The following is a 24,545-nucleotide window of genomic DNA, read 5'->3' as shown; positions in this document are numbered from 1 at the left end:
TAATAAAACATGTCATTTTTTACCGGGAAGTGTACAGCGTGAAAACAAAACCTTCCAGAATTTGCTAAATTGCTGTTTTCTTTTAAATTTTCCCACATAAATAATATTTGGTTGCGCCATACATTTTATGGTAAAATAAGTGATGTCATTACAAAGTAAAATTGGTGACTCAAAAAACAAGCCCCATATGGGTCTGTGGATGGAAATATAAGAGAGTTATGATTTTTAGATTTTTAAAGTGCAAAAATAAAATGGGCCTGGTCCTTAAGGGGTTAAATTTAACCTGTATGATGTAGGTTGTGAAGATTCTAGAAATGATAAAAGATCGATAATGCTTGTGTTATGTTGTGATTTTACAGTAGAATAAACGAAGTAACTTGCCTTTCCTTTTTCGCAAAAAATCTGTAATTTCCAAATCCCATTATACCTATTTCCTATCATGGCATTGTTACATTTCTCTGATGTTTTCTGTGCTCTCTCTCTCAATCCCTACAGAGTGTGCCTGCATCAGTTCCAGTATATGGGCAAACGATACATTGCCAGGTAAAGTGTTACATCTAGTTGTGTGAACATCCTTTAGCTATGACAGTGCGGTATATTGCTACCTTCATACTGGATTAAAAAATAAAGTGCAATGTTCTGGCTCATCCTAAACACTCAGGGGCATTGCAGTAGTTATCAGGATTACTGTATGAACTTTGCGTTTGAATACAGAGATTTCTGATATTTTACCTCAGTGATAAACAAATAGCATATTTTCCTGTGTCATTTAAACAAGGATATATGGATCACAGGCTAAGTGTCATTCTATGTAGATCTCCAATCTATTATAAATAATACCATAGAATTACCCTGAGCAGCATATCCCATGATAAAGCTCTATTATCAGTACAGCTTTGCTGTGTATGTGATGACCATAGAAATAAGGATCTGGCATTAAAAGCAGCATGGCATCCTTTTATCCCACTGATCTAGGACCCCTGTACTCAGCTACTTTATCATTCTTCTGATTGAATCCTAGGCATTGTGAACGGTTTTATAATATTGATTTTACATGCATCAGGTTGGACGGTGAATATATTGTTTCTTCCATTTATAGTTTTTACAGATTTTATTTTCCCATAAAGCACAGTGTTTGGTTGCTGTATTGATTCTTTCACAATGAGATGAACAGTATATTCACATGGACACACATACTGCGGAAGGCTGCATCACAGCGGCATCTTTAGTGCCAAGAACAGGATTGCATGCCATCCTCTGACATCAGGAAAGCCTTTCCCAATGTTTGCTTTCCTAAGGCACAGGGCAGGATATTATCCTTGGCACTAAATATACTACTACTGTAATACAGCCATGTGCACAGAGCCAGAAAATAGATTCAGAAGTTTTACTTACCTAACAGGCTTTATTTTGACAGTAATAATATAAAATATCTTGAAGAAAAATGTAATCTGAGTATATCATGTTTATTGCTTAAACCTAACCATTCTGTACACCCATGTCCTACTACTCCTTTTTTCTTTAAAGTTGTTCATTATATGATTTTTTTTAATTATTATTAACCACTTAAGCTGGCTATAGAGGTAATGATTCTGCCGCGATCTGGGGTGTGTTCTATTATTTTCTGCATTTGATCACTTGACGTACTTAAATAGATATTTATCATTAGATGAACAATTTACGCCATGGAATATCATTCTTATAAGTCAATGTGTGTTTGCATTGCAAACAAATCACAGAACATGGGATCAAGTTTTCGTAAAGATTACTTGTCATTAAAGGGAACCAATCATCAGATTTTACCCTATATAAGGCTTGGCAAAGCGTTTTTTTAGGGTAAAATCTTTATCTTCACTGTCCCTGGGGGGACGTTCCTGCCTGCGGGGATGGTGAAGTTATGAACTGCTCCCCGTTGCGCCCGTAAGTAGTCCCCTGGGCGGGGAGCTCCTCTCACCTACTCCCATTCTTTGGCCGGCAGCGACGCCCCCTCCACTTGATTGAAGGGCCGCGTCATCGATCTGCTCCGTCAGTTCAGTGAGCGGAGCGATGGCACTGCCCATCAATCAAGCAGAGGGGGCGTCGCTGCTGGCCGAAGAATGGGACTAGGTGAGAGGAGCTCCCCGCCCAGGGGACTACTTACGCGCGTGGCGGTGACTAGTATATAACTTCATATAGTCACCATCCCTGGGGGCAGGAGCATCCCCCATGGATGGTGAGGATAAAGATTTTACTCTATATAATGCATTGACATGCGTTACATAGGGTAAAATCTGATGATTGGTTCCCTTTAAGTGGTCCCCCCTCTCCTTATTAATTTCCCCCACCCTAGGGAGACCTCTAGTGGCTGGATTTTCAAAGTTATAAAAATTGTATAAAATGTAAAAATTTTAAAACAAGTATATTAGAAACATTTATATTTTAAATGAAAGAATACAATATAAAAATGTATTTTAATTACAGTGGCTGTTTAATAAACAGCCTCTTACACCCACATTTGTGGCCTATGGCTGCTTAGTATTAGGGTGCCAGTCATATGGTTACATGGAGTGCTCCATAATTGCCTTTTGGTCACGCTCATGTTGTCAGCACACCTACATTTTAAGTGATATTTCAAGTTAAAAGAGTTATATCTCCCATCCACAGGATAGGGAATAGGTGACCGCTAGGACTTCTGTAATTTCAAGAATGGGGACCAGAGTCTTGCTCCAGAATAGAGCAGGGAGACACGCATACATGCCACCTCTCCTTTTATTGTCTATGGGGCTGCCAGAGATAGTCCACCTGTTGGAAACATAATCGAACGCTTATTTCCTATCTTTTGTAAAGGGGATATATGTTTTAACTTTGAATATCCTTAAAAATTTTATGAAAGTAGGAAATACTGAAATCATGAAAATGCATTAGTTTTGACCACTTTGGATTACCAATAATCTTTACATCTATAATCAGCTTTTGTGATGGGCCTTCTACATTGTGTTCCCACACCCTCCCTATACTCTAGGGCAGTGGTCTTCAACCTGCGGACCGCCAGATGTTGCAAAACTACAACTCCCAGCATGCCCGGACAGCCAACGGCTGTCCGGGCATGCTGGAAGTTGTAGTTTTGCAACATCTGGTGGACCGCAGGTTGAAGACCACTGCTCTAGGGATTAACGTCATATTTTACTTTGTGTTCACTGACAAACCAATGTAACTCGGGTGTAAGCATGATACATGGTGCCAAGTGCATGTGGCGGGTATCTCACATGATAACATGAATACTAAGGTTCACAGATGTGTATGTGTGTCCTGCATCGACCCGCTCTTTAGCACTGGTGGTGGTACACATTAGGGAGCCAGCCTAACACAGCTCACTCTTTCTGTTTTCCTCACTTGATTGCTGGCAAGTATAACAAAGTATATGGCTCTTCTCCCTTCCTGCCTGGGTAAGACGGTCACTCTGCTTTGCAGCTTTGTACTCTCCTGCATGCATGCATGTGTGTACGGCATTTCCCATTAACTCTTTTGTACATTTTATAGGATAGCTAATTGCATCAACTTATTTCTACATTCAACGTAGTAGTTGATATAGACATTTCCTAGTTCTGTAAAATGAGTAATATTCTTGGGAATAGCAATAATCTAAGTCAATGACTTTTAGTGCCTTGTTTATAGCATGTTGCTTTTACAGTTAATGCCATTTTTGCTTTAGACCCAATTTATATTTAAAGGAGAACGCCAGACCATAAAAATTGTCGCCCATAGTGCCGGCAGTAAAAAAAAAATAAAGATGTACATAGCTTCCTCCGCTCCCCCGGGGCCTCCGGTAACCGGCTCCGGTCTCCGCTGCAATCCACTTCCTGGTTGCCGGTAGTCGGATGAATCAGCCAATCACCAGCCGCAGTGAAGTCCCGGCTCGGCCAGCGATAGGCTGAGCGGCAGTGTGACATTTCCAGCCCCGGCCGCAGGTGCCGGTGTAGTGAAGAATTTTGTGTCCTGAAGCATTTTCACACTGCCGCTCAGCCTATCGCCGGCCGAGTCGGACTTCGCTGCGGCTGGGGATTGGCTGATTCATCCGAACACCGGCAACCAGGAAGTGGATTGTAGCAGAGACCGGAGATGGTTACCGAAGGCCCCGGGGGAGCGGAGGAAGGTATGTACTTCTTTATTTTTTTACTGACGGCAGTATGGGGGACAATTTTTATGGTCTGGAGTCCTCCTTTAAGGTTGTGAGTTTTTCTGCTTTACTAACTGCCCCCACTTCTCTGCAGTGGGGACACATCTAACTGGTGCTTCTATCCCATTTCCACTCATCTTGCAGGAACCAGGAGGGGTTGGGACCCATAGTTCATGACCGAAAGTCTCAGACATTACCTGTTTCCCGTAACAGGACAGGGATGATGCATGCCAGATTGCAGCAGCTCAGCAGCCTGGATAACTCTCTCACTTTTAACCACAGTAAGTTCTGTCATGTTCATAGCTATCAGCTGCCTCTTCCTGTACCACCACAGCACTGGCACGTACCAAAGCCGCTCCACTACACACCTGTATTATAGAAGATTTTTTTCTGGGCTCTGTCATGTTTTTCCTTCCCTGAACAGGACTGCTCTTCAACACCAGATGATAATGTGTGTCACCCGGTCAGGTCAGGATTGTGCAGCCGCAGCAATTCTCAATTTTCTGCTTGCGTCTCATACAATCCTTTGGAAATATACAGTAGGGAGGATTTTCGGTTATGAATCCTCTAAGTAGCAGATTTGCTATTTGTATTATCTCTCTGACCAGTTATTTGGAGATGCTGACGGTGCACACATTAACCTGGTGCCAGCTAAGAAGTCTACCCGATGATAGGTGAGACTGTACTGTCCACAGTTATCTGTATGAAAAAGCATTCAATAATGAATTGACTTTTTCTGTGTTTTCAGTGTGAGAAAGATATCAAGTATACTTGGAATAGCTGTAGAAAATGGTAAGATTCACTCAGGTTGAAATTAGCCTAGAAATCTGCATTACAGTGAGCCAAAGTTTCTCTGTTTATCGTGCTTTTCTTCCTTCTTTCTTTAGACCTACTGAATGTTGTAAAGTACATAACCCCAAGCACAGCATTATATTAATTACTATGGATCAGCAGATTGATTTTATATTCCTATGACCTACTAACAGTATTGCATTAAAACAGCATGAACACATAATCTTAAAATCTTTCAGTCCTGAGCAACTCTAAAACCAAAGCATCATTTATCTGTTTGAGATATGTAGCAGTGATTTGCAGTATATCAGTTAAAATGATGGTAAGGATAAAAGCTCTTTTAGTTTTACATATAGTCCAATGTAAACACATTTGATAGGACACCTGAAAGATGAATAATTCTAGTCTAGTATTGTATTTGTCTAAACTGGCAGCACATACAATGCATTTGGCAAATCAAACTCTTATAAACCAACTATTGGACTATGGCCAGATGGTGCAATATGTCGCCATTACATTCTCTCATCATATTAGATTTTGCTACATTAAAAACATAATCTAGCAGTTATTTTGGTAAATTACTTGCAGATCTATGATTTGGGGTGTTCTGCTCCATAAAGGATGACACAACGTATAGGACAAAGTAGACAGCCTTATCATAGCTTAATCCAGGTATGTTCACTGGCCTAACACATTACCCATCATACTAGATGTTCCCTAACTTTCACAAATGTACTAGGATTGTTCAAGATTGCAAAGAAAAGGAGTCAAAGCTGCTATATGTAGCCCTTTGACATACTTTTTGGCGGGATAAAATAATACAAGGCATACCCTGTTTTCTTCTCTCATACAGTATCTCAAATTAGTGAGTACAACCTAACATTTTTATTATATTTTTACTATGTTACAATGAAAGCTATGGAGTGCACAACCTGTATAACAGTGTTTCTTGTTTTTTTTCCCCTCAAAATAACTCCACACACACCCATCAATGGCTAAACCAAGTACACCCCTTAGTGAAAATGGCTAAATTGTACCCAAAGTGTCAATTATTTATGTGGCCACCATTATCTTCCAGCTCTGCCTTAACCCCTTAACAACGCAGGATGTAAATGTACGTCCTGGTGAGGTGGTACTTAACGCACCAGGACGTACATTTACATCCTATAATGACAGCGAGCATCGAAGTGATCCTCAGGTCATGCGCGGCAGGTCCCGGCTACTGATAGCAGCTAGGGACCCGCTGGTAATGGCCGACATCCGCGATCGCGCGCTTGTCTGCCATTAACACCTCATATACCGTGATCAATACAGATTGCGGCAGTGCGGTCACTAAAATGGATTATCGGATCACCCGCAGCGATCCGATGATCCAGAACGGCAGACGGTGGTCCCCTCACCTTCCTCCCCTGCTTTCCACGGGTCTTCTGCTCTGGTCTGAGATCGAGCAGACCAGAGCAAAAGATGACCGATAACACTGATCTTGCCCACAGTTCTACAGCTCAGTTAAAGGGTCTTGGCAATGTTCTTATAGCCTAAGCCAGCTTTATGTAGAGCAAAAATTATTATTATTTATTTATTTATTTTTTTCGAATCCTCAGAGTTCTTTGCCATCATGTGCCATGTTGAACTTTCAGTGACCAGTATTAGAAAGTTTGAGAGTGATAACATCACATTTAAGATACCTGCTTCCCATAAACACCTGAGACCTTGCAACACTAACAAGTTACTTGACACGGGGAGGGTAAATGTCTAAATGGGCCCAATTTCTTAGGGGATATCCAATAATCCAGGAATGGAAAAACAGAGCAAATTTTTAGACCACGCCGTCTGTCTGTCTCCAGGTTGGGTGGTGTTCTGCTGCTCAGTTGCATTGAAGTTAATGCACCTAAAGGGGAGACAGACAGGGAGCGGTCTTTGAAAGAAATTATCAAGAAAAGGCTTCAAAGGAACCCGGCTCCACAGTGCTGAACGACCGCAACAGGTGAACGGTAAAAGGAGTTTATTGACCAGAATGCAACGCGTTTCGCTGCGCATGCGCAGCTTCCTCGGGCATAGCAAATAGAACATACAGCAGGTTTAAATAGGCAAAGAAATTAACCCATTATTTAGCAGGGAAACGGAAGGTATCCACCCCCTGTATTTTTTCATTGTTGACACATACAATGAAGGCCGCAGAAGCAGCACGAACCACGGCAAATCGCAGTATGTGACCTGACAAGAGGTATCAAAAACGTAATTACAATATTCCACAGCTTAACCCACTATATTCAACTCGGGTCACATACTGCGATTTGCCGTGGTTCGTGCTGCTTCTGCGGCCTTCCCGGCATTCATAGTATGTGTCAACAATGAAAAAATACAGGGGGTGGATACCTTCTGTTTCCCTGCTAATTAATGGGTTAATTTATTCTTTGCCTATTTAAACCTGCTGTATGTTCTATTTGCCATGCCTGAGGAAGCTGCGCATGTGCTGCGAAACACTGGTCAATAAACTCCTTTTACCGTTCACCTGTTGTGGTCGTTCAGCGCCGTGGAGCCGGGTTCCTTTGAAGCCTTTTCTATATATTGCTATATATCTACTGGAGGGCAGCAGACGACTTACCACCATTCTATGCCTGCATCATTGTTGTGTATGAATTTGCACAACCACCCAGGGTAAGCAACCAGTTTATATAGCTATCTCACTACGGGATCTTAACATTACTACTCTATGGAGCGCCTATTTTGACTATCCTTTGAAAGAAATTAGGTCTGTTTTTCCATTCCTGCATAATTCCTTTAAACACGGTTATACACGCTGTGCACTTACTCATTTACATTGTAGCAGGGTGTCATTTCTTCAGTATTGTCACATGAAAATATATAATAAAATATTTACAAAAATGTGAGGGGGAACTCCCTTATGTAAGTTACTGTACAACCCGTATAAGTAACTAAAATCCAATGAACAGCAGTATATATACCCTGCTCAAAAAAATAAAGGGAACACTTAAACAACATAATGTAACTCCCAGTTAATCACACTTCTGTGAAATCACACTGTCCACTCATCAAGCAACACTGATTGACAATCAATTTCACATGCTGTTGTGCAAATGGAACAGACAACAGGTGGAAATTGTAGGCAATTAGCAAGACTCCCCCCCCCCCCCCCCCCCAATAAAGGAGTGGTTCTGCAGGTGGTGATCACAGACCACTTCTCAGTTCTTATGCTTCCTTGCTGATGTTTTGGTTACTTTTGAATGCTGGTGGTGCTTTCACTCTAGTGGTAGCATGAGACGGAAACTACAACCCACACAAGTGGCTCAGGTAGTGCAGCTCATCCAGGATGGCACATCAATGTGAGCTGTGGCAAGAAGGTTTGCTGTGACTGTCAGCGTAGTGTCCAGAGCATGGAGGTGCTACCAGGAGACAGGCCAGTACACCAAGAGACATGGAGGAGGCTGTAGGAGGGCAATAACCCAGCAGCAGGACCTCTACCTTCGCCTTCGTGCAAGGAGGAGCACTGCCAGAGCCCTGCAAAATTGACCTCCAGCAGGCCACAAATGTGCATGTGTCCACTCAAACGGTCAGAAACAGACTCCATGAGGGTAGAATGAGGGCCCGATATCCACAGGTGGGGGTTGAGCTTAAAGCCCAACACCGTGCAGGACGTTTGGCATTTGCCAGAGAACACAAAGATTGGCAAATTCGCCACTGGGGCCCTGTGGTCTTCACAGATGAAAGCACATGTAACAGAGTCTGGAGATGCCGTGGAGAACATTCTGCTGCCTGCAACATCCTCGAGCATGAAGAGGTGGGTCAGTAATGGTGTGGGGTGGCATTTCTTTGGGGGGCCGTACAGCCCTCCATGTGTTTGCCAGAGGTAGCCTGACTGCCATTAGGTACCGAGATGAGATCCTCAGACCCCTTGTGAGACCATATGCTGGTGCGGTTGGCCCTGGGCTCCTCCTAATGCAAGACAATTCTAGACTTCATGTGGCTGGAGTGTGTCAGCAGTTCCTGCAAGAGGAAGGCATTGATGCTATGGACTGGCCCGCCCGTTCCCCAGACCTGAATCCGATTGAGCACATCTGGGACATCATGTCTCGTTCCATTCACCAACGCCACGTTGCACTACAGACTGTCCAGGTGTTGGCAGATGCTTTAGTCCAGGTCTGGGAGGACATCCCTCAGGAGACCACCTCCACCACCACATCAGGAGCATGCCCAGGCATTGTAGGGAGGTCATACGGGCACATGGAGGCCACACACAAACACTACTGAGCCTCATTTTGACTTGTTTTACGGACATTATATCAAAGTTGGATCAGCCTGTAGTGTGGTTTTCCACTTTGATTTTGTGTGTGACTCCATATCCAGACCTCCATGGGTTGATAAATTTTATTTCCATTTGAAATTTTTTGTGTGATTTTGTTGTCAGCACATTCAACTATGTAAAGACGAAAGTATTTCATACGATTAGTTCATTCATTCAGATCCAGGATGTGTTATCTTAGTGTTCCCTTCATTTTTTTGAGCAGTGTAATATAAGGTGTATACAGTATCTTTGATCCAGAGCAATAGCCAATGCTTGAAGTTGTTAGTTCCGTAAATATAGCTATTCTGCAATTTTTTGCGTTAAACAGGCACTGTCATTTGCAAAATAAAAAATTGTTATGTAGATAATAACAATATACATATATTTGTAATATATATTGGTTAAAAAATGTGTTTAGTTTTGGTAAAAATACTGTCTTGTCTCAGCAGCTATTAAATGTGTGTCTCTGTGCAGAAATAAAATACACAATGTGTGGGCAGGACAATCCGGGCTCTGTGATATGCCCCCTGCTCACACAGCAGGATGATTGACAAACCGGGTGCCTGCACAGAGCCCTGCTTTTCCTGTCCTCACTTCCTGTATTTGTTCATTGAAATTAAACCACAAACGAGCGCTCCCATGTGTAGAACCTCAAAAAATCATATTTCTCGGTCGCTCTTCATTGGGGGACACAAATACTGATGGGTATATGCTCTTGCCACTAGGAGGCGCTGACACTAAGTAGAAAAAAGTCTGCTCCTCCCTGGCAGGATATTCCTGCCCACTGGAAGTGAGATAATCAGTTTTAGCTTAGTGTCAGTAGGAGGCAGACACAGGTCTGGAGCTCTCCAGACCTGGTCTTTTGTTTTTTTATTTTCAGGAGCATGGCACTACCTGTTCCCCATATGTGATGACAGGGCACAGGCTTAGAGTATGCACTGTTAGCCCCTTCTCGCCACTGGCCAGCACGTGGGGTAGTACCTTGGGTCCGGGTCCCCTTCTTATACCTGCTCGTCTCACTGTTTTAGCCCGGCATGATGCAGGTGACGGCTGGCTGAAGACATCTCTAGGTGAGTATTCCGAGTAACAGGGTGAGTATCTCTCCCACCCCCCCCCCCCCCCCCCTCCACCTTGCTATCTCTCCTTTGGCTGTCATACCTTAACGGGGTCTTATGGGGCCCATGCTATCCTGCCAGCACAGTTTGGGTCCGGCCATGCTCCACGTCTCTCCGCTCGGCCACTCTGATGGTATCCGCACGGCGCCATCCCTCCTGCTGGTGCCGCAGCACAGCAGTTCCCTGGCCGCATAGTGTTTGCGGGCGGTGCTTCACCCTTCGCTTCCTTTCGGCCCTATCTTGCGCCACCGAAGTGCTGCGAGTGCAAGGCCGACAGCTTTACTTTCGTTTCAGCCATCTCAGTTAGCGGGATGGCGGGGAGTGATTAAGGCTGCAGCCTTCTCGCCGGCATTTAGCTCTGCCCAGTCCCCGTCTCGCAGCGCTCAAAGCGAGCGATCTCCTGGTCTCCTCTGGGGCGCAGGACTCTGTGGGTGTTCCTGTTATTGTATTCCTGCCCGCAGACTGAGCTAGTCTAGCGGACAGGAGCTGCAGCCGCCACTGTCTCAGGCTCCCTGTACCCCACAACCGCATCTTTTTTTCCTCCCGTAACAGCATTATGGCTGTTCAGGCTTCCCCGGCTCTAAGCTCATTCTGCCCGGCGAAGCCCTTATGGCATAATTAGCGCCGCCACTTCTTCCCGTGCTCAGCGCGTGTCTCTGGCAATCTTTTAGATATCCCTTGTTTTCGCTTGCTGCTGAGATCAGCCATGCTTTTTGGGGGACTAGCACAGTACAGGTTGTTCCTGCGCCGGCTTTTCTGGCCACAGCCATCAGACTCTTATTTCAGTCCGTGGCCGTTCTTACTCCGCCCCCACAGGTTTTTTGGGTGGACCACATTTCAGCTGGAAATAAGCTGGAGTGGCAGGTGCCTCTCATATCAGTCCCTAATTTAGCTCCCTCTTGTGGTGACCAATAGCTATTGTAGCCTTTGGTCTGTAATGTCTGTTGAAACATATGCGCACAGGTCATTGCCATGTCTGCCGTGCCCGCGGCTGTATTCCAGTCCCTACCTACCGGGGCAAGATGCAGGTGGGGTGCACCTAATGGTGCATTGGCTTTCCTGGCAGAAGTTAAAGGCCCATTAGCAGTTCCTTCCCTGTCATATAGTCCTTTTTGCGGCTACCCATGGGCCTGGTGTGTCCACCGTGCGACTCTTCTTCCCGGGAGGGTTGTGGGGTTCCTTAGAATTTTACCAGTGGTGCATATACCAGTGAATCAGACACTGTCTGCATGGTCTCCAGCACCGAATGCATCCTTCTCTCTTGTGTCTGCGAAGGCACTCCTTCAGTGTAGCGCTATTGGATAATAGTGTGTGGCTGTTTCCTGCTGGTTCAATATCCCTTTGCAGAAACTGCAACCATCTTGTTCCCTTTTCTTAGGGAGCGATGCTGGTCTGCTGAGAGCATGCTTTTAGCACACCGTTTGGTGCTATACCTGTTTTTCATCCTGCAGGAGAAGTGCCGTGTCAGCAGTCGACACAGCTTCGGCCCCTTTTTCTTTCTAGGGTCCAGGGTTTAGTCCCAATGAGGTGTACCTCCCCATGCTGTATGTTGATGCGTATACTTCTCACTTACATTTGTAGTCAAGTCTTTGTATATTGCCCAGCACCTATGTCCAGGATTCAGATCCCTCCAGGGACTCAGATGGCTTCTTCAGTACCTGGCGTACTTTAGCACTTGTTGTCAAGGTTCCTTAGGTTATGTTCGCACAGCGCTTTAACCCATTACCACAGGGCGGTGTTTGCATGCTCCTTCAGTACTTGGCAATCCCCCTTCCACAGGGTGTAGGTCGTTCGGGGGCTCGGCGTGGTCAGTGCTTACATCTTGCCTCAACTGCCCCTTATTTTCCCCTCCAATAGGCAATGATTTTTTCACTGAGCACCTTCTGCTCCCAAGATGAAACCATCGTTTCACCGGCAATGCTTGGGGGCTCACTGTCCGCCTTTGGTAGCCTCGCATTCCCCTGTTTCTTAGTTATCTACTACTGCTCACACAGCAAAAGCATTCTCCTCTGCTGGAGGAGTCTATGCAAAAATGTATGGCTCATCGACTGCGGTCTAACCACCATCTGTTATAAGGGTCCTGCCGTTGCTCTCCTTTGCCTTTGGTGCAGTCTCCCTGGAGGGGTATGTGCATCCTTACCTTGGTCGTTGTCGGTTGCATGACACTGATGCAACAGTCTTCTGGGTAGCCTTCTTGTGTCCAAATCCTGGGAGTCCCAGCTGGGTTCCCTTTGTCTCCCTCTCTGTTCCTGTCCTGACGGCATGTTGCTTCAGCACACTCTGGTCCGTTCGGACCGCCAGGCTCAAAGGGCATCCTTCTGGACGGCAACGGTGTGCCCTCTTTTTTATTTTTTTAGTTTGGCCCACCTGGTTCTTGGGGCCTTTGTGATGGTTGCGGTCTTGAGTGTGTGCAGAGCTCCTTTACTGACTTCTCCGTGGTCCCATGGTGGGGCGGTTTTTCTGTGCCACGCTTCTTGTCTCGCGGATTTGGGGTTTGCTCACCCTTCAGGGGTGGGATCTCCAGGAGCCTTGGGAACCTCCAGTTCCCATGTTGGCTGCTGTTGTGTTCAGGGTGCTCCTTCTCGGGGCATTCCACTTCTTGTTTAGCCGTTTTTTTCCCTTTTCTTCTTCCTCAAAGTCCATGTACTTCGGCAGCAGAAGGCGTTCGGGCAGCCGGATTACGCCAGTCTGACCAATTTCAGCTTATACAGTGACATAGTTTCTATTCTTTTCCGTTGTTCAAGCTCTGCGTCATACTCTCCGCTCCTCCTCCCGGGGGCTCGCGGCGTGCCCCTGGGACAGTGATTTTGGAGCCTGCAATTTTTTGGGGTCAGGTCATTGGTCTTGTTCACCATGCCTTGCCAGAGACTGTTCCGTCTCTCTTCCTTTTTTTCCCAGAGGTTCTTGTCTCCACCTTGACTCTGCCCGCCTTCTGCTCAGACGTATGAAGTTCTATGTGGCGTTTTCTCGCCCTGTTCTCTTGAACCGGTTGATTCCCTGGTTGGAGTTTTTCTTGTCATTCCCTTTTCTTTTTTTTTGTGTTTACCAGCCGGACTAGCCCCCTGTCTGGCTTTCTGCTTGCTTGGGTGGGTTTTCTACCTTCTACCAGGATGGTTTACGGCCCATCCAGCCTCTGCGATGACCCTCTTTTTTTTCTCTATGGGATCTCTTAGTTTGGAGTCTCTACAAGGACGGTCCCTTCCTTGGTGTTCTAGTCTATATCCATGGTTGGTGGGACCTTATAGATGCTCAGTTTATGGGCCTTAGTTGCCTCTTGACCCTGGGTCTTGTCCGTGAGCCTTACGGATGTATATAGGGTTCAGTCTCTGGACTGGCTCCCTTTCTCAGGTGGTCATTTTTTCCTCACCCCAGAGACTGCTTTGGTGAGTCCCATCAGTATTTGTGTCCCCCAATGAAGAGCGACCTAGAAAAGGAGATTTTTTTTTTGTACTCACCGTAAAATCTTTCTTGTAGCCTTCATTGGGAGACACAGTACCCACCCTTTTGTTAGTGTCTTGCCCGGATAGTTTTTTCCGGTTAGATGGGTTTTTTTTTTTCCGGTTTTCCTTTCTAGGGTCCTTTTCCATGTCTCCGTGTCTCTCTGTTAGCTTCTCCTACTGCTTTGTGACAAAACTGATTACCTCACTTCCAGGAGCCAACTGTTTTTCTACTTTGTGTTAGCGCCTCCATCAGTATTTGTGTCCCCCAATGAAGGCTACGAGAAAGATTTTACGGCAAGTACAAAAAATCTCCTTTTGGTGAAGTGGACACAAAGGGAACCACCTGTTTGAGTTGTGAAAGACCGGCATAACTCGAGAAAATGCAAGGTTTTTTTTTTATCCAAGCAAGTGGTGATTGTATTTGGTCGCTTCACAGACACACAGGCAATAGCTGCATGGACAGCATTTTTTCACTCAAAAATATACCCATTTTTAACCAATGTAGATTGCAAATGTCAGGTACACTTTAAGCTAGCATGAACGGAATTACTTTATAAGCATCATCCTGTTCATGCTATGTAGTCACAGCTTGGTTATTTTCCCATGTTCCTTATGGGTTCCAGGCTCTAGATGTACAAAGAATGATGGTCAGGGTCTTGAACTCCGGTGGAAATAAAAATGTTTTCAAATCAACTGGTGCAAGAAAGTTAAACAGATTTGTAAATCACTTCTATTTAAAAATCTTAACCCTTCTAATACTTATCAGCCGCTGTATACTACAGATATACTACAGAGAAATTTGTGAAGTTCTTTCCAGTCTGACCACAGTGCTCTCTACTGTCCGTGTGAACTGTCCAGAGCAGAAAAGGTTTTCTATGGGGATATGATTCCTGTTTCCACCGGAGTTCCCCTTTAATAAGTGCAAGTTTCACTGGAATGATGCATTAAAGAACTCTGCACTGAGGATATATTGAGATAGCCGCAGCATGGATAATCTTTACACACACTGTTTGGTCATACCATAGTTAGAGGAGATGTCTCACACAGAAATATGTGCAGCCATAATGCCCAGGCTGACAGAATATTAAACAACCAATGGGACTCCCACCACCCCAGACCTTTGCTGCCATCTTCTTCCTGGTTTCCATGGTCAAGCAGAAGTGTGAGGCATTGCGCCCTGGCATTGATAGCTGGGTCTCAGTGCATCACACTGCCTCTAAGCCTATGGAATTAGCTGAGCCCGCAGTGTGACGCGTTGACTGTGGGAACCAGGAAGGAGACTGCAGCAGTGGTCTGGAGTGACGACACTGAGGAAGTCGCGGCAGGTCATTCCTGTAGATTTATATTCTGCCAGCCCGGCATAATGGCTGCACATATTTCTGCATGAAACGTCTCTTTTAATATTACATATCATACTATAGAAGTTAATGCTATCACAGAGTAATACGAGAAGATTTTATCCAGGCATTGCCAGTGTTACATTAGCACAAAGAAAGATGGTTAGTGTCCAAGAGAAAAGGAGTAAGTGCACTGCAGTTATTGAACATTTAGATACTACAGATCTTAAACCTTTATATAATGGTTCAGCATAAATGTTTAGTGCCAATGACATTAATATAAATGGATCTACTACACTGTGAGACTCACATGTAGATGTATTTCTCTACTGTAGCCTGTTAGGGGAAAGGCTTTTACAATATGAGCATGGGGAGATGGACTGTACAGTGTGCATTACGACTATCGAAAGGCTAAATTGTCACCATTAAGCATGGCTTCGGCAAGCTCCTGTTGGTTATCTTTATTTTCAAATGACCATCGCTAAAATGGAATATATATTTTGCAAGTGTTTTCATGTTCATAACCTAAATGGCTATTTATTTTTTTCTGTAAATCTAATATTTAAAGAAAATCTGTCACCTAAAAAATGCAAAATGCTAAACCAACGGCACTGTAACATACTCTTCAATGAAAGGCTACAGATGATAACCGGTAAATCCTGTGTGCGATTATTTATTTCGCAGAAGAATGCATTTTTATGACCTGTTGAAATTTAAGAGGGCTGGCCAAGGATGTTCTGTGCCATAGGGCCGCAATGTCTCTGTGCTGTAAAACCCTGCTCTCTTGCCCATTGACAGACAAGCAGGGCTCACAACACCTTGCTGAAATCCTGTGCCTGCTCTAGCAGAATGACAATGGAGAGAGATATCTTGGCCAGTATCTCTGTCAGTACAGGCATATACAGTACTACACCATGCATGATTTACAGGTATCATCTGTATTGTTTCATTGCATAGAAACCAAACAGCACTGTAACATACACTTTTTCATGTGACAGAATTACTGCTTTACAATATAAACTGTATTATTGCACAACATGTTCATATATAAATCAGACCATTTATTTATTTTGTGAATGTTATATCCACCCTGCTTCTTCTTCAGTAGAATTTTTATTCAGTTTCTTCTCTGCAGCCACTTTGTTTTTACATTTAGCTAGTGTAGGCCGATGGGTCCCATTCAGCTTAAAATCCCTCAGAAGAGCTGTTTTCAGCCCTTATTTCTCCTCTCCCAAATGAACATCTGGGTCATTTTTTTAAAAGACACATAGAGATAGTACAGGGCAGGAATCAAGAAAAAAAAATACATTCAAAAGTGGCAATAGCCTTTAAAAGTGGGTATCCACAAAAAAAAAAGTTTTTCTCATCCTTCCAATCCTGCGGTGATCCACTGTACAAGCTACATGTGACAGCTACAGGGAATCAGTGGCCGCAGCAGTCACATGTTATTTGCCTGAGATCATGACTCAACATGTGACTGCTGAGGCAAATCATTGGGTGCATCAGTTATGTGTCGCCTCCCTCTAAAGAATGACCAGGGCACCAACCACAACTTGTTCTGGGGATTACTTAGGGATCAGATGGATGTGTAACCTTTGTTTTAGTGCCCTTGGGATTTTTTTTTTTTTTTTTTGACCGAGCCTGCTGCATCTACTCCAGGGTGACTGTATCACAGAGTAATCTGTATAGAGTACAGTGGTCCCTCAAGTTACAATATTAATCGGTTGCAGGACAACAATTGTATGTTGAGACCATAACTCTTTGGAAACCTGTTAATTGGCTCTAAAACCCCAAAATGTCATCCAAAAACAGGAAAAGGTGAATAGGGAGGATTAAAGAAAAATAAGTAGATAACTAATATAGATAAAGCAAGTCCTTACATATAAAAGTAATAAAACGGAGCAGGAGCTTCTTCAGGGCCCTGTACAGTACTGTAAAGTAACATGGAGCTGCCCTTACCTGGAGCAGCTATCCCTAGCAGAGGTAAAGAGTAGTACACAATATGTAATACCTCCCTGTACTGTAGGGGGTGCTACCAGACATCCAGTCAGTGCATGCTCTTTAGGAATACAGGGGTTTTACCAGTGAAATGTCCATTCTAATTGGTCAGTTCTTCCAGGTATTGACACATTTCATAGATCTGTCCGGTTTCAAGTAGCAAAGGTCCAGAAAGACCATTGTATGTTAAAAATATTGTATGTTGAGGCAACTGTAAGTTGAGGGATCACTGTACTTTTGTGCAACACAAAAAGAGAGAAACACAGCCGCACATCCACCATATGTAATTTGATCTAATTGCTTCTTAGCATAATTTCAAAAACTAACAGGTTGTTAGTATACATTTTGATCAAAAAGTACATGCCCACTCGCCACGTCAAGGCCACCTCGTTAGAGTGGGCCCCTAACCTGACACTGGCGTAGCCCCCGGTGGCAGACACTGCCTCCGAGACCCCATGCCCAATGGGGGGAGCGACCCAGTGGCCAGGCAGCCCCACTACTTTCCGACCAAGCCCCTGGCTCTGGGCCAGTCCACCCCACAGACAAAGCATCACAGAAACAATGGCCACCACAGAGAACCACACCAGTATGAAACCTACCATGTGCTCACTGCCAGAGGGCTGGGAGAATAGTAGGAGGAAACCCTTATGCAGTATCCTGCTAATAAAAAAGGGGTGGCCTTGACGTGGCGAGTGGGCTTGTACTTTTTGATCAAAATGTATATTAACAGCCTGTTAGTTTTTGAAATTATGCTGAGAAGCAATTAGATCAAATTACATATGGTGGATGTGCGGCTGTGTTTCTCTCTTTTTGTGTTGCATCACTGTACTTTTATTTACATATTGTAACATAGCAGGAAATATAGGAAAATGGCCTAGGAACACTGTTCTCCTGGTCAATCCATGTACTGGGGGGGGGGGGGGGGGTGGCAGAGTGTGTGTGTGTGTGTGTGTGTGTGTGTGTGGGAGGGGGGGGGGTCTCTAGGGACTTAGTAAACTGTAGCCATAGTTATTTTTCTAGCTCAAAAACAATCCTAGAAGTACAAAACACTCACTGTGATATAGTATTCTAGCAGCAAAAAATGCTAGAAGTTAAAGAGGTTATTGGGGATGAGATTAGAAAAGAACAGATCTTTTCCAATCCTGGGTAACCTTATTTCCCTGTACAACAATATACTAACATATAATACTAAGAATCCTAGTGAAGTAGGGTGTTTCTATAGGCAAATTATAGTAGATTTTAGATTTTCCTTGCCTGGAATGGTGACCCTACAATATTATATTACTGGTAGCTGCAGATGAGATAACATGCTGGCATAATACCTATTTCACATGCTTTTTTCTTTAGTTATTTAGCTGTTCCATTCGTTGTCATTGCTTATATTGGTATCTGCACTTAATCCAGATCTGGCCTAGAACCATTTTAATACCATACAAGTCACTTAAAAGTATACATGCTCCCTCTCTCTATAGCACTGCCACTCTTCTTGGAGTCTGGTATTACATAGTCTGCATTATTTCTTTCTGCATTGCCCTGTGTTTTAAGGCTCTTTTCATACTGAAAACATAGTCACAACCTGAACAACTGAATGAAAAATCAACCTAAATCTGCAGGTCCTATATATCATATATTGAAAATAGTAATGTATTTTATATGTGTAAAAGATTTGATGAGGTTGTACAAGTGAATAGAGGTGCCTTCACCTACTGGCTTGTCATAGAATGGTCTCCACTGTAGCTATTCATCCTTAAAGGGGATTTTTCTTAATTTTTTTTGTGCCAGAAAGTTAAACAGATTTGTAAATTTAATTTAATTTAAAAATCTTAATCCTTCCAGTACTTATCAGCTGCTATTTGTGCCACAGGAAGTTCTTATCTTTTTGAATTTCCTTTCTGTCTGACCACAGTGCTCTCTGGACAGTTCCTAAAATGGACAGAGGAGTCAACAGAGTACAAGCAAATCTCCATAGCAAACCTCTCCTGCTCTGGACAGTTCCTAAAATGGACAGAGGTGTCAGCAGAGGGCACTGTGGTTAGACACAAAAGAAATTCAAAAAGAATAGAACTTCCTGTGGAGCATACAGCAGCTGATAAGTACTGGAAGGATTAGGATTTTTAAATAGAAGTAATTCACAAATCTGTTTAACTTTAGTGCACCAGTTGATTTAAACATTTTTTCCAGTGGAGTACCCCTTTAAGTACTTTATCTCACTGAGGATTCTTTAAATTCCTCATTTATAGTAAAGGTTCTGTTCACACCACATTATTGGCTACATCTATATGATATATGAAGATATGTTTGGCTAGGTTAAAAAAAATATGTATAAATAGTTGGTAAATTCTTTATGTACTATCAACAAACCTTATTCTATAAACACACATTTGTAGAAATCTATTAGTAAATGTACAGTTATTTAATTAAATGTCTGTTTAATGACTACAGTTTGTTGACAATATACCAGCTTATCAATTCTATGCTGCGAAAAATTGTAAACCTCCTGTATTGATACACAGATATATACTTATTTTGCATACAGTTTATTTTTACGAAACTATATGGCCTATATGTGTTGTGAATAGAGTCTAAGTATGTTTTAACTGGTTAAGTATGTGCACTGCCTAGATCAGTGTTTCCCAACCAGGGCGCCTTGAGCTGTTGCAAAACTACAACTCCCAGCATGCCCGGACAGCCAAAGGCTGTCCGGGCCTGCTCGGAGTTGTAGTTTTGCAACAGCTGAAGGCGCCCTGGTTGGGAAACACTGGCCTAGATCAACCGAGTTTACGATATGTTGCACATGTTGTTGCTCTGTGCTCGATGTATACCTAAGGTATGTGCAGTTTCTGACATGGTGGTGTTATGGTAATACAGTGGAGAAAAATGGCAATTGCTTCCTAACTGCATGTATTGCTATGTTTATGTAGCAATGGCCTTGTATATCCTATATATGCTCTTCAAATGCTTATTTCAGTTATTAACACATTTTGTCGTCTTTCCTGCACATCTTGCTAGTGAGACAGACTTGTTTGCTTACTACATGGTCAAAAAAAAAAAAAAACTTGCATTGGGCAAAATTCTTGAAGGGTAGAATCATATATAAAATCTGCTGTAGATTAGATAGTGTGTCCTGTATGTGTGAATCTACCCTAACAGAGAATTACCATAGTTTATTTAATATTGGGCAACGTAATACAACTCTACTACGCACTTGCATGCTCGGTCAGTCAGTTGATTTAATATACAGCGCATCCAGAAAGTCTTCAGACCCTTATTCACATTTTGTTATGTTGGGGGCTTGTGACAAAATCAACAAAAGTTTTCCCATCATCCTCTACGCAGTACCCCATAATGAGAATGTAAAAAGAAATAATTTCATTTACATAAGTATACAGACCCTTTACTCAGTATTTTTTATTTGTTTTATTGAAACAATAAAAAAAAACACCAGTTATGTGGTCGGACAATCTCTACATAAGAAACGGACAGAGGAGAAATATAATAAACAGTACACATCAATATGCATAAATAATCACTCTGACGTACAGATGCAAATACTACACAGATTAAACCGGTAACAACGGTACGAAATAACCTTTAAGGTAAGTTCACACGGGCGGATTACATGCGGAATTTCCGCAGTGTATTTACTTCAGAAAATAGCAGTGGATTTTGCTACCATTGACTTCAATGGGTCAGCAGAAAATCCACAATAGAGGCGGATTTGCAGATTTTCCTTCGGACCCATTGAAGTCAATGGTAGCAAAATCCGCTGCGTATTTTCCGCAGCAAATACGCTGCGGAAATTCCGCAGGTAATCCGCCCGTGTGAACGTACCCTTTCTCAGTATTTAGTTGAAGCACCTTTTGCACACCTGGATTTGGGGATTTTCTGCTAATCTTCTCAGCAGATCCTCTAAAGCAAGGAAGAGTCCTGGTTGTTTCAGACTTCTTCCATTTAAGGATGATGTGGGGGCACTGTGATCTTTAGAACTTTAAAGTGACTCTGTTTGGGCCATTGAAATGAAAGGCATCCACAGCTCTCTAGATTGGTATGTCTGACTGAAGTGCTAATGCAGTGTGGGCAAAGCCACAAAGGGCAACTCTGGAAAGTGAACTGCAGCTAAGACTGTGTTCTGTGGGGTTGCTGGATACCTCCCCTAAAGATGATCATGAGAGATGAGACCACCAGAGCTAAATTTCAAGTGTCCATGCAAAGGGTCTGAATATGTATGTCCATACAAAGTTTTACTCTTTACCTTTTTTTTTTTTAAATACATTTTTTTAAAAATTCTAAGATTCTGTTTCCACTTTGTCATTATGCAGTATTAAAGGGGTATTCCAGAAAACCAGTAAACTGGCTTCAGAAAATTAAACAGTTTTTTAAATTACTTCTATTAAGAAATCTTAATCCTTCCAGTAGTTATCAGCTGCTGAATACAGTGCTCTCTGCTGACACCTCTGCTTGTCTCAGGAACTGTCCGAAGCATTAGAGGTTTCCTATGGGGATTTGCTCCTACTCTGGACAGTTCCTGAGGCAAGCAGAGATGTCAGCAGAGAGCACTGTTGTCAGAAAGAAAAGAACAACTCAACTTTAGCAGCTGATAGCTACTGGAAGGATTAATATGTTTTAATAGAAGTAATTTACAAATCTGTTTAACTTTCTGGAGCCAGATGATATAAAAAAAATCCTGGAATACCCCTTTAAGTGCAGAATAATGGCGGTGAACTTCATCATAGTACTAGCTTAAATTCCTCCAATATGTGTTATGTTTTTTTTTTTTCCCCAAGTGTTTTTAGTCCTTTTTTATAGTCCATTTTGTATGTTCTATGTATTTGTAATTTTGCTAGTTTATTCTCTTTTTGTTCGATCATGCAGTTGTATTTTGCCATTTTCACAACGTTCTATGTTTGTATTTAGTCATCCCATCTATAGTTTTTGATATGAATAATGGGGGAAAGCGTTACTTTAGCACAACTCCTGACGACATAACAAAATGTGGAAAAACCTTCTGAATGCATAATCAATGCATGGTTAAGACTCAGACAATCATGGTTAAGACTCAGACAAGAGTACTCTAGGCTCTGTTCACATCTGCTTTGGAGGCTTCATTAGGCATGCATTTCTAGTTTTCTCTTCAAAATTACGGACATTTAAGTGGGTTACAATAGCTCCTATTAGAAGTCAGTGTGGTTGTCAGGCACGGCCTATGTCTATTTAATGGATTCATTACTCTACACTGACGCTTGATATAAACAGAAGCCACAACGCTAATGTGAATAGAGCCATAGGTTATGTCAACTTTCTCTTATATGTGGTTGTGACTTGTGTAAAGCTTTATGCATTTGTATTTGTTTACTTCTGCTTTGAACATGCTACAAACCAGAATCTTAGGTCACAGCTATAATTGTATTCATTTATTATTTTCTCCTTAACTGTATTGTTTTTTTTTTTTTTAATAATAATGGTAACTTAAACAAAGAAACGGTCACGAGGTTTTACCCCTATACACTATTCCCATATGGCTATTGGTTGTACAAATGTCTGGGTATTTATCTACAGTAGGAGCTTATACCTGAAAAATCTATGTTCTAAAAACTTCTGTGCCTCAGCCCTCAAGTGTCCACAGGACATATCCACCATGTTAAAGGGGGTATTCTGGCTTTATACGCGTTATTCCCTATCCAAACGGGGAATAAGATGTATAAAGCTGGAATACCGCTTTACATGAAGGGTATTCCAGCTTTATACATCTTATGCTGGGGACCCCCGCGATCTCTGTGCAGCCCCCAGCATTCTGTGGCTGACGCTGCCTCCGAGACGGGATGTGATGTCACTGCCATGCCGCTGACCTTCATGTCTATTGGAGGGGGTGTTGTGTGACGTCACGTCCCCTTCTCAGAGGCAGCACCCGCCACAGAATGCTGTGGGCTGCACAGAGATCGTGGGGGTCCCCAGAAGCGGGACCCCTGTGATCATACATCTTATCCCCTATCATTTGGATAGCGGATAACATGTATAAAGCTGGAATACCCCTTTAATTTGTCTGGCTGAAGCTCTAGGACAACCCATGTATCAAAGACTGGATAATGTAGGAGATGTCATCCACACCATATGGCTCTCAGTCTGAATGATATTGGGGATCCTCTGCTCTAAGCAGTGAACTCATAATATCCTGTCACTGTAATTCACTGAATGCAGACGTTTTGTTTTCATCTATCCATCTGAGAGGCCTGTGGATAACATAGGAGGTGTCATCCTTGTCTGTCACAAGTATATGGAATGGTTTAGGGCTGGGTCAGATGAACACTAGAGCAGACTGAATATGCCTAGTGGGCTAACTAGTATACAATGGGAGTGTCTATAGATTTGTTTCCTCAGGTATGAAGCATTTCTCTAGACCATAAGTTTGTAGGATTATTCACAAGTGCAACAGGGTTGTGGGAATGGCTTATAGGGATGAAACCTGGGACATGTTTTATATAATGTTCCTGCTTTTCAGTATCCTGTAGGATTTATTATGGAAACATTTACAGGCTGCTTCTTCGTCTCTTTAGGCTACGGTCATTCAGATGCAGATATTCTTCACCAGTCGTTACTTGAAGCAAACATAGCTACTGAAGTATGCCTTACAATCTTGGACACGTTGTCATTATTCACCATGGCATTTAAGGTTCGTAGTGTTTTCAGGGGGGGTGGAATAACAGGGCTTCCTCCAATATTTTATGATAGTAACCTATACAACATGACAGGGTTGCCTTCCTCCATTACTGGAAACAGAAAATAGAAATATTTCAGTAATTATTACAGGGAAACATGTTGGGAAAAAAATTTGATGTTTCTCAGCTAAAACAGGTACACATTTTTTTTTTTACGTATTGAATATTTCCATGCATAAGCAAATAAGGAATGAGTAACCTTTACTAAGTCGGCTAACAATACTATGGCGTGGGGTGTCTGGCGTATTTTATTATCCTTTTTATCTTACCAGTCTTGTTTGACCAGTTTCTTCTGCCAGTTATAACGTTATTGGATAGTCCAGAAATGGCTAAAGTTTAATTCCCGTGTGCACAGAATATAATTCTCATCAGTTTTACTATTGACATTGTTACACCTTAAACATGTGTCCACTAATGTGAACGTCCTTAAACATCGTTCCTGAATATGGACATTGCACTCTGCTCCCCAGCCAACCAAAAGATCCGTACATATCTCTGCATAGGCGTCTATAGGCATCTTGGCCAACCAGGGAGCTGATAGCAATGCCATTTTCTTCCCCAGCTAATAACTCATGATTGTAGCTGGCTAAAGAGGGAGAACTGGCCTGATCTATAACTTTTGAATAAGGAAATTCCTTTCTTTTCGGAACACTGATGACATCACGAACACAGTGCTCTCTGTTGACATCTC

At 42.8% G+C, this 24,545-nt stretch overlaps 1 protein-coding gene across 18 annotated transcripts in view; it reads left to right on the top strand.

Moving 5' to 3' along the window:
* DOCK9 (dedicator of cytokinesis 9) overlaps positions 1-24,545 on the top strand; it is a 255,830-nt gene that overhangs the window by 199,435 nt on the left and 31,850 nt on the right. For 12 of the 18 annotated variants that reach the window (XM_056555648.1, XM_056555651.1, XM_056555641.1 and 9 more), the window contains exons 37-39: positions 496-543; positions 4,301-4,437; positions 23,693-23,808. In XM_056555648.1, coding sequence (XP_056411623.1) covers positions 496-543; positions 4,301-4,437; positions 23,693-23,808 — 301 coding nt within the window. Of the gene's footprint in view, positions 1-495; positions 544-4,300; positions 4,438-4,904; positions 4,949-23,692; positions 23,809-24,545 lie in introns of all 18 variants that reach the window. The other 6 variants (XM_056555647.1, XM_056555646.1, XM_056555644.1 and 3 more) reach the window with 2 other exon arrangements.

This window comes from Hyla sarda, chromosome 2 (assembly GCF_029499605.1).
Source record: "Hyla sarda isolate aHylSar1 chromosome 2, aHylSar1.hap1, whole genome shotgun sequence".
Taxonomy (NCBI): Eukaryota; Metazoa; Chordata; class Amphibia; order Anura; family Hylidae; genus Hyla; species Hyla sarda.
Note: the sequence above shows the minus strand (reverse complement) of the source record. Positions and strands in the feature narration are given on the sequence as shown.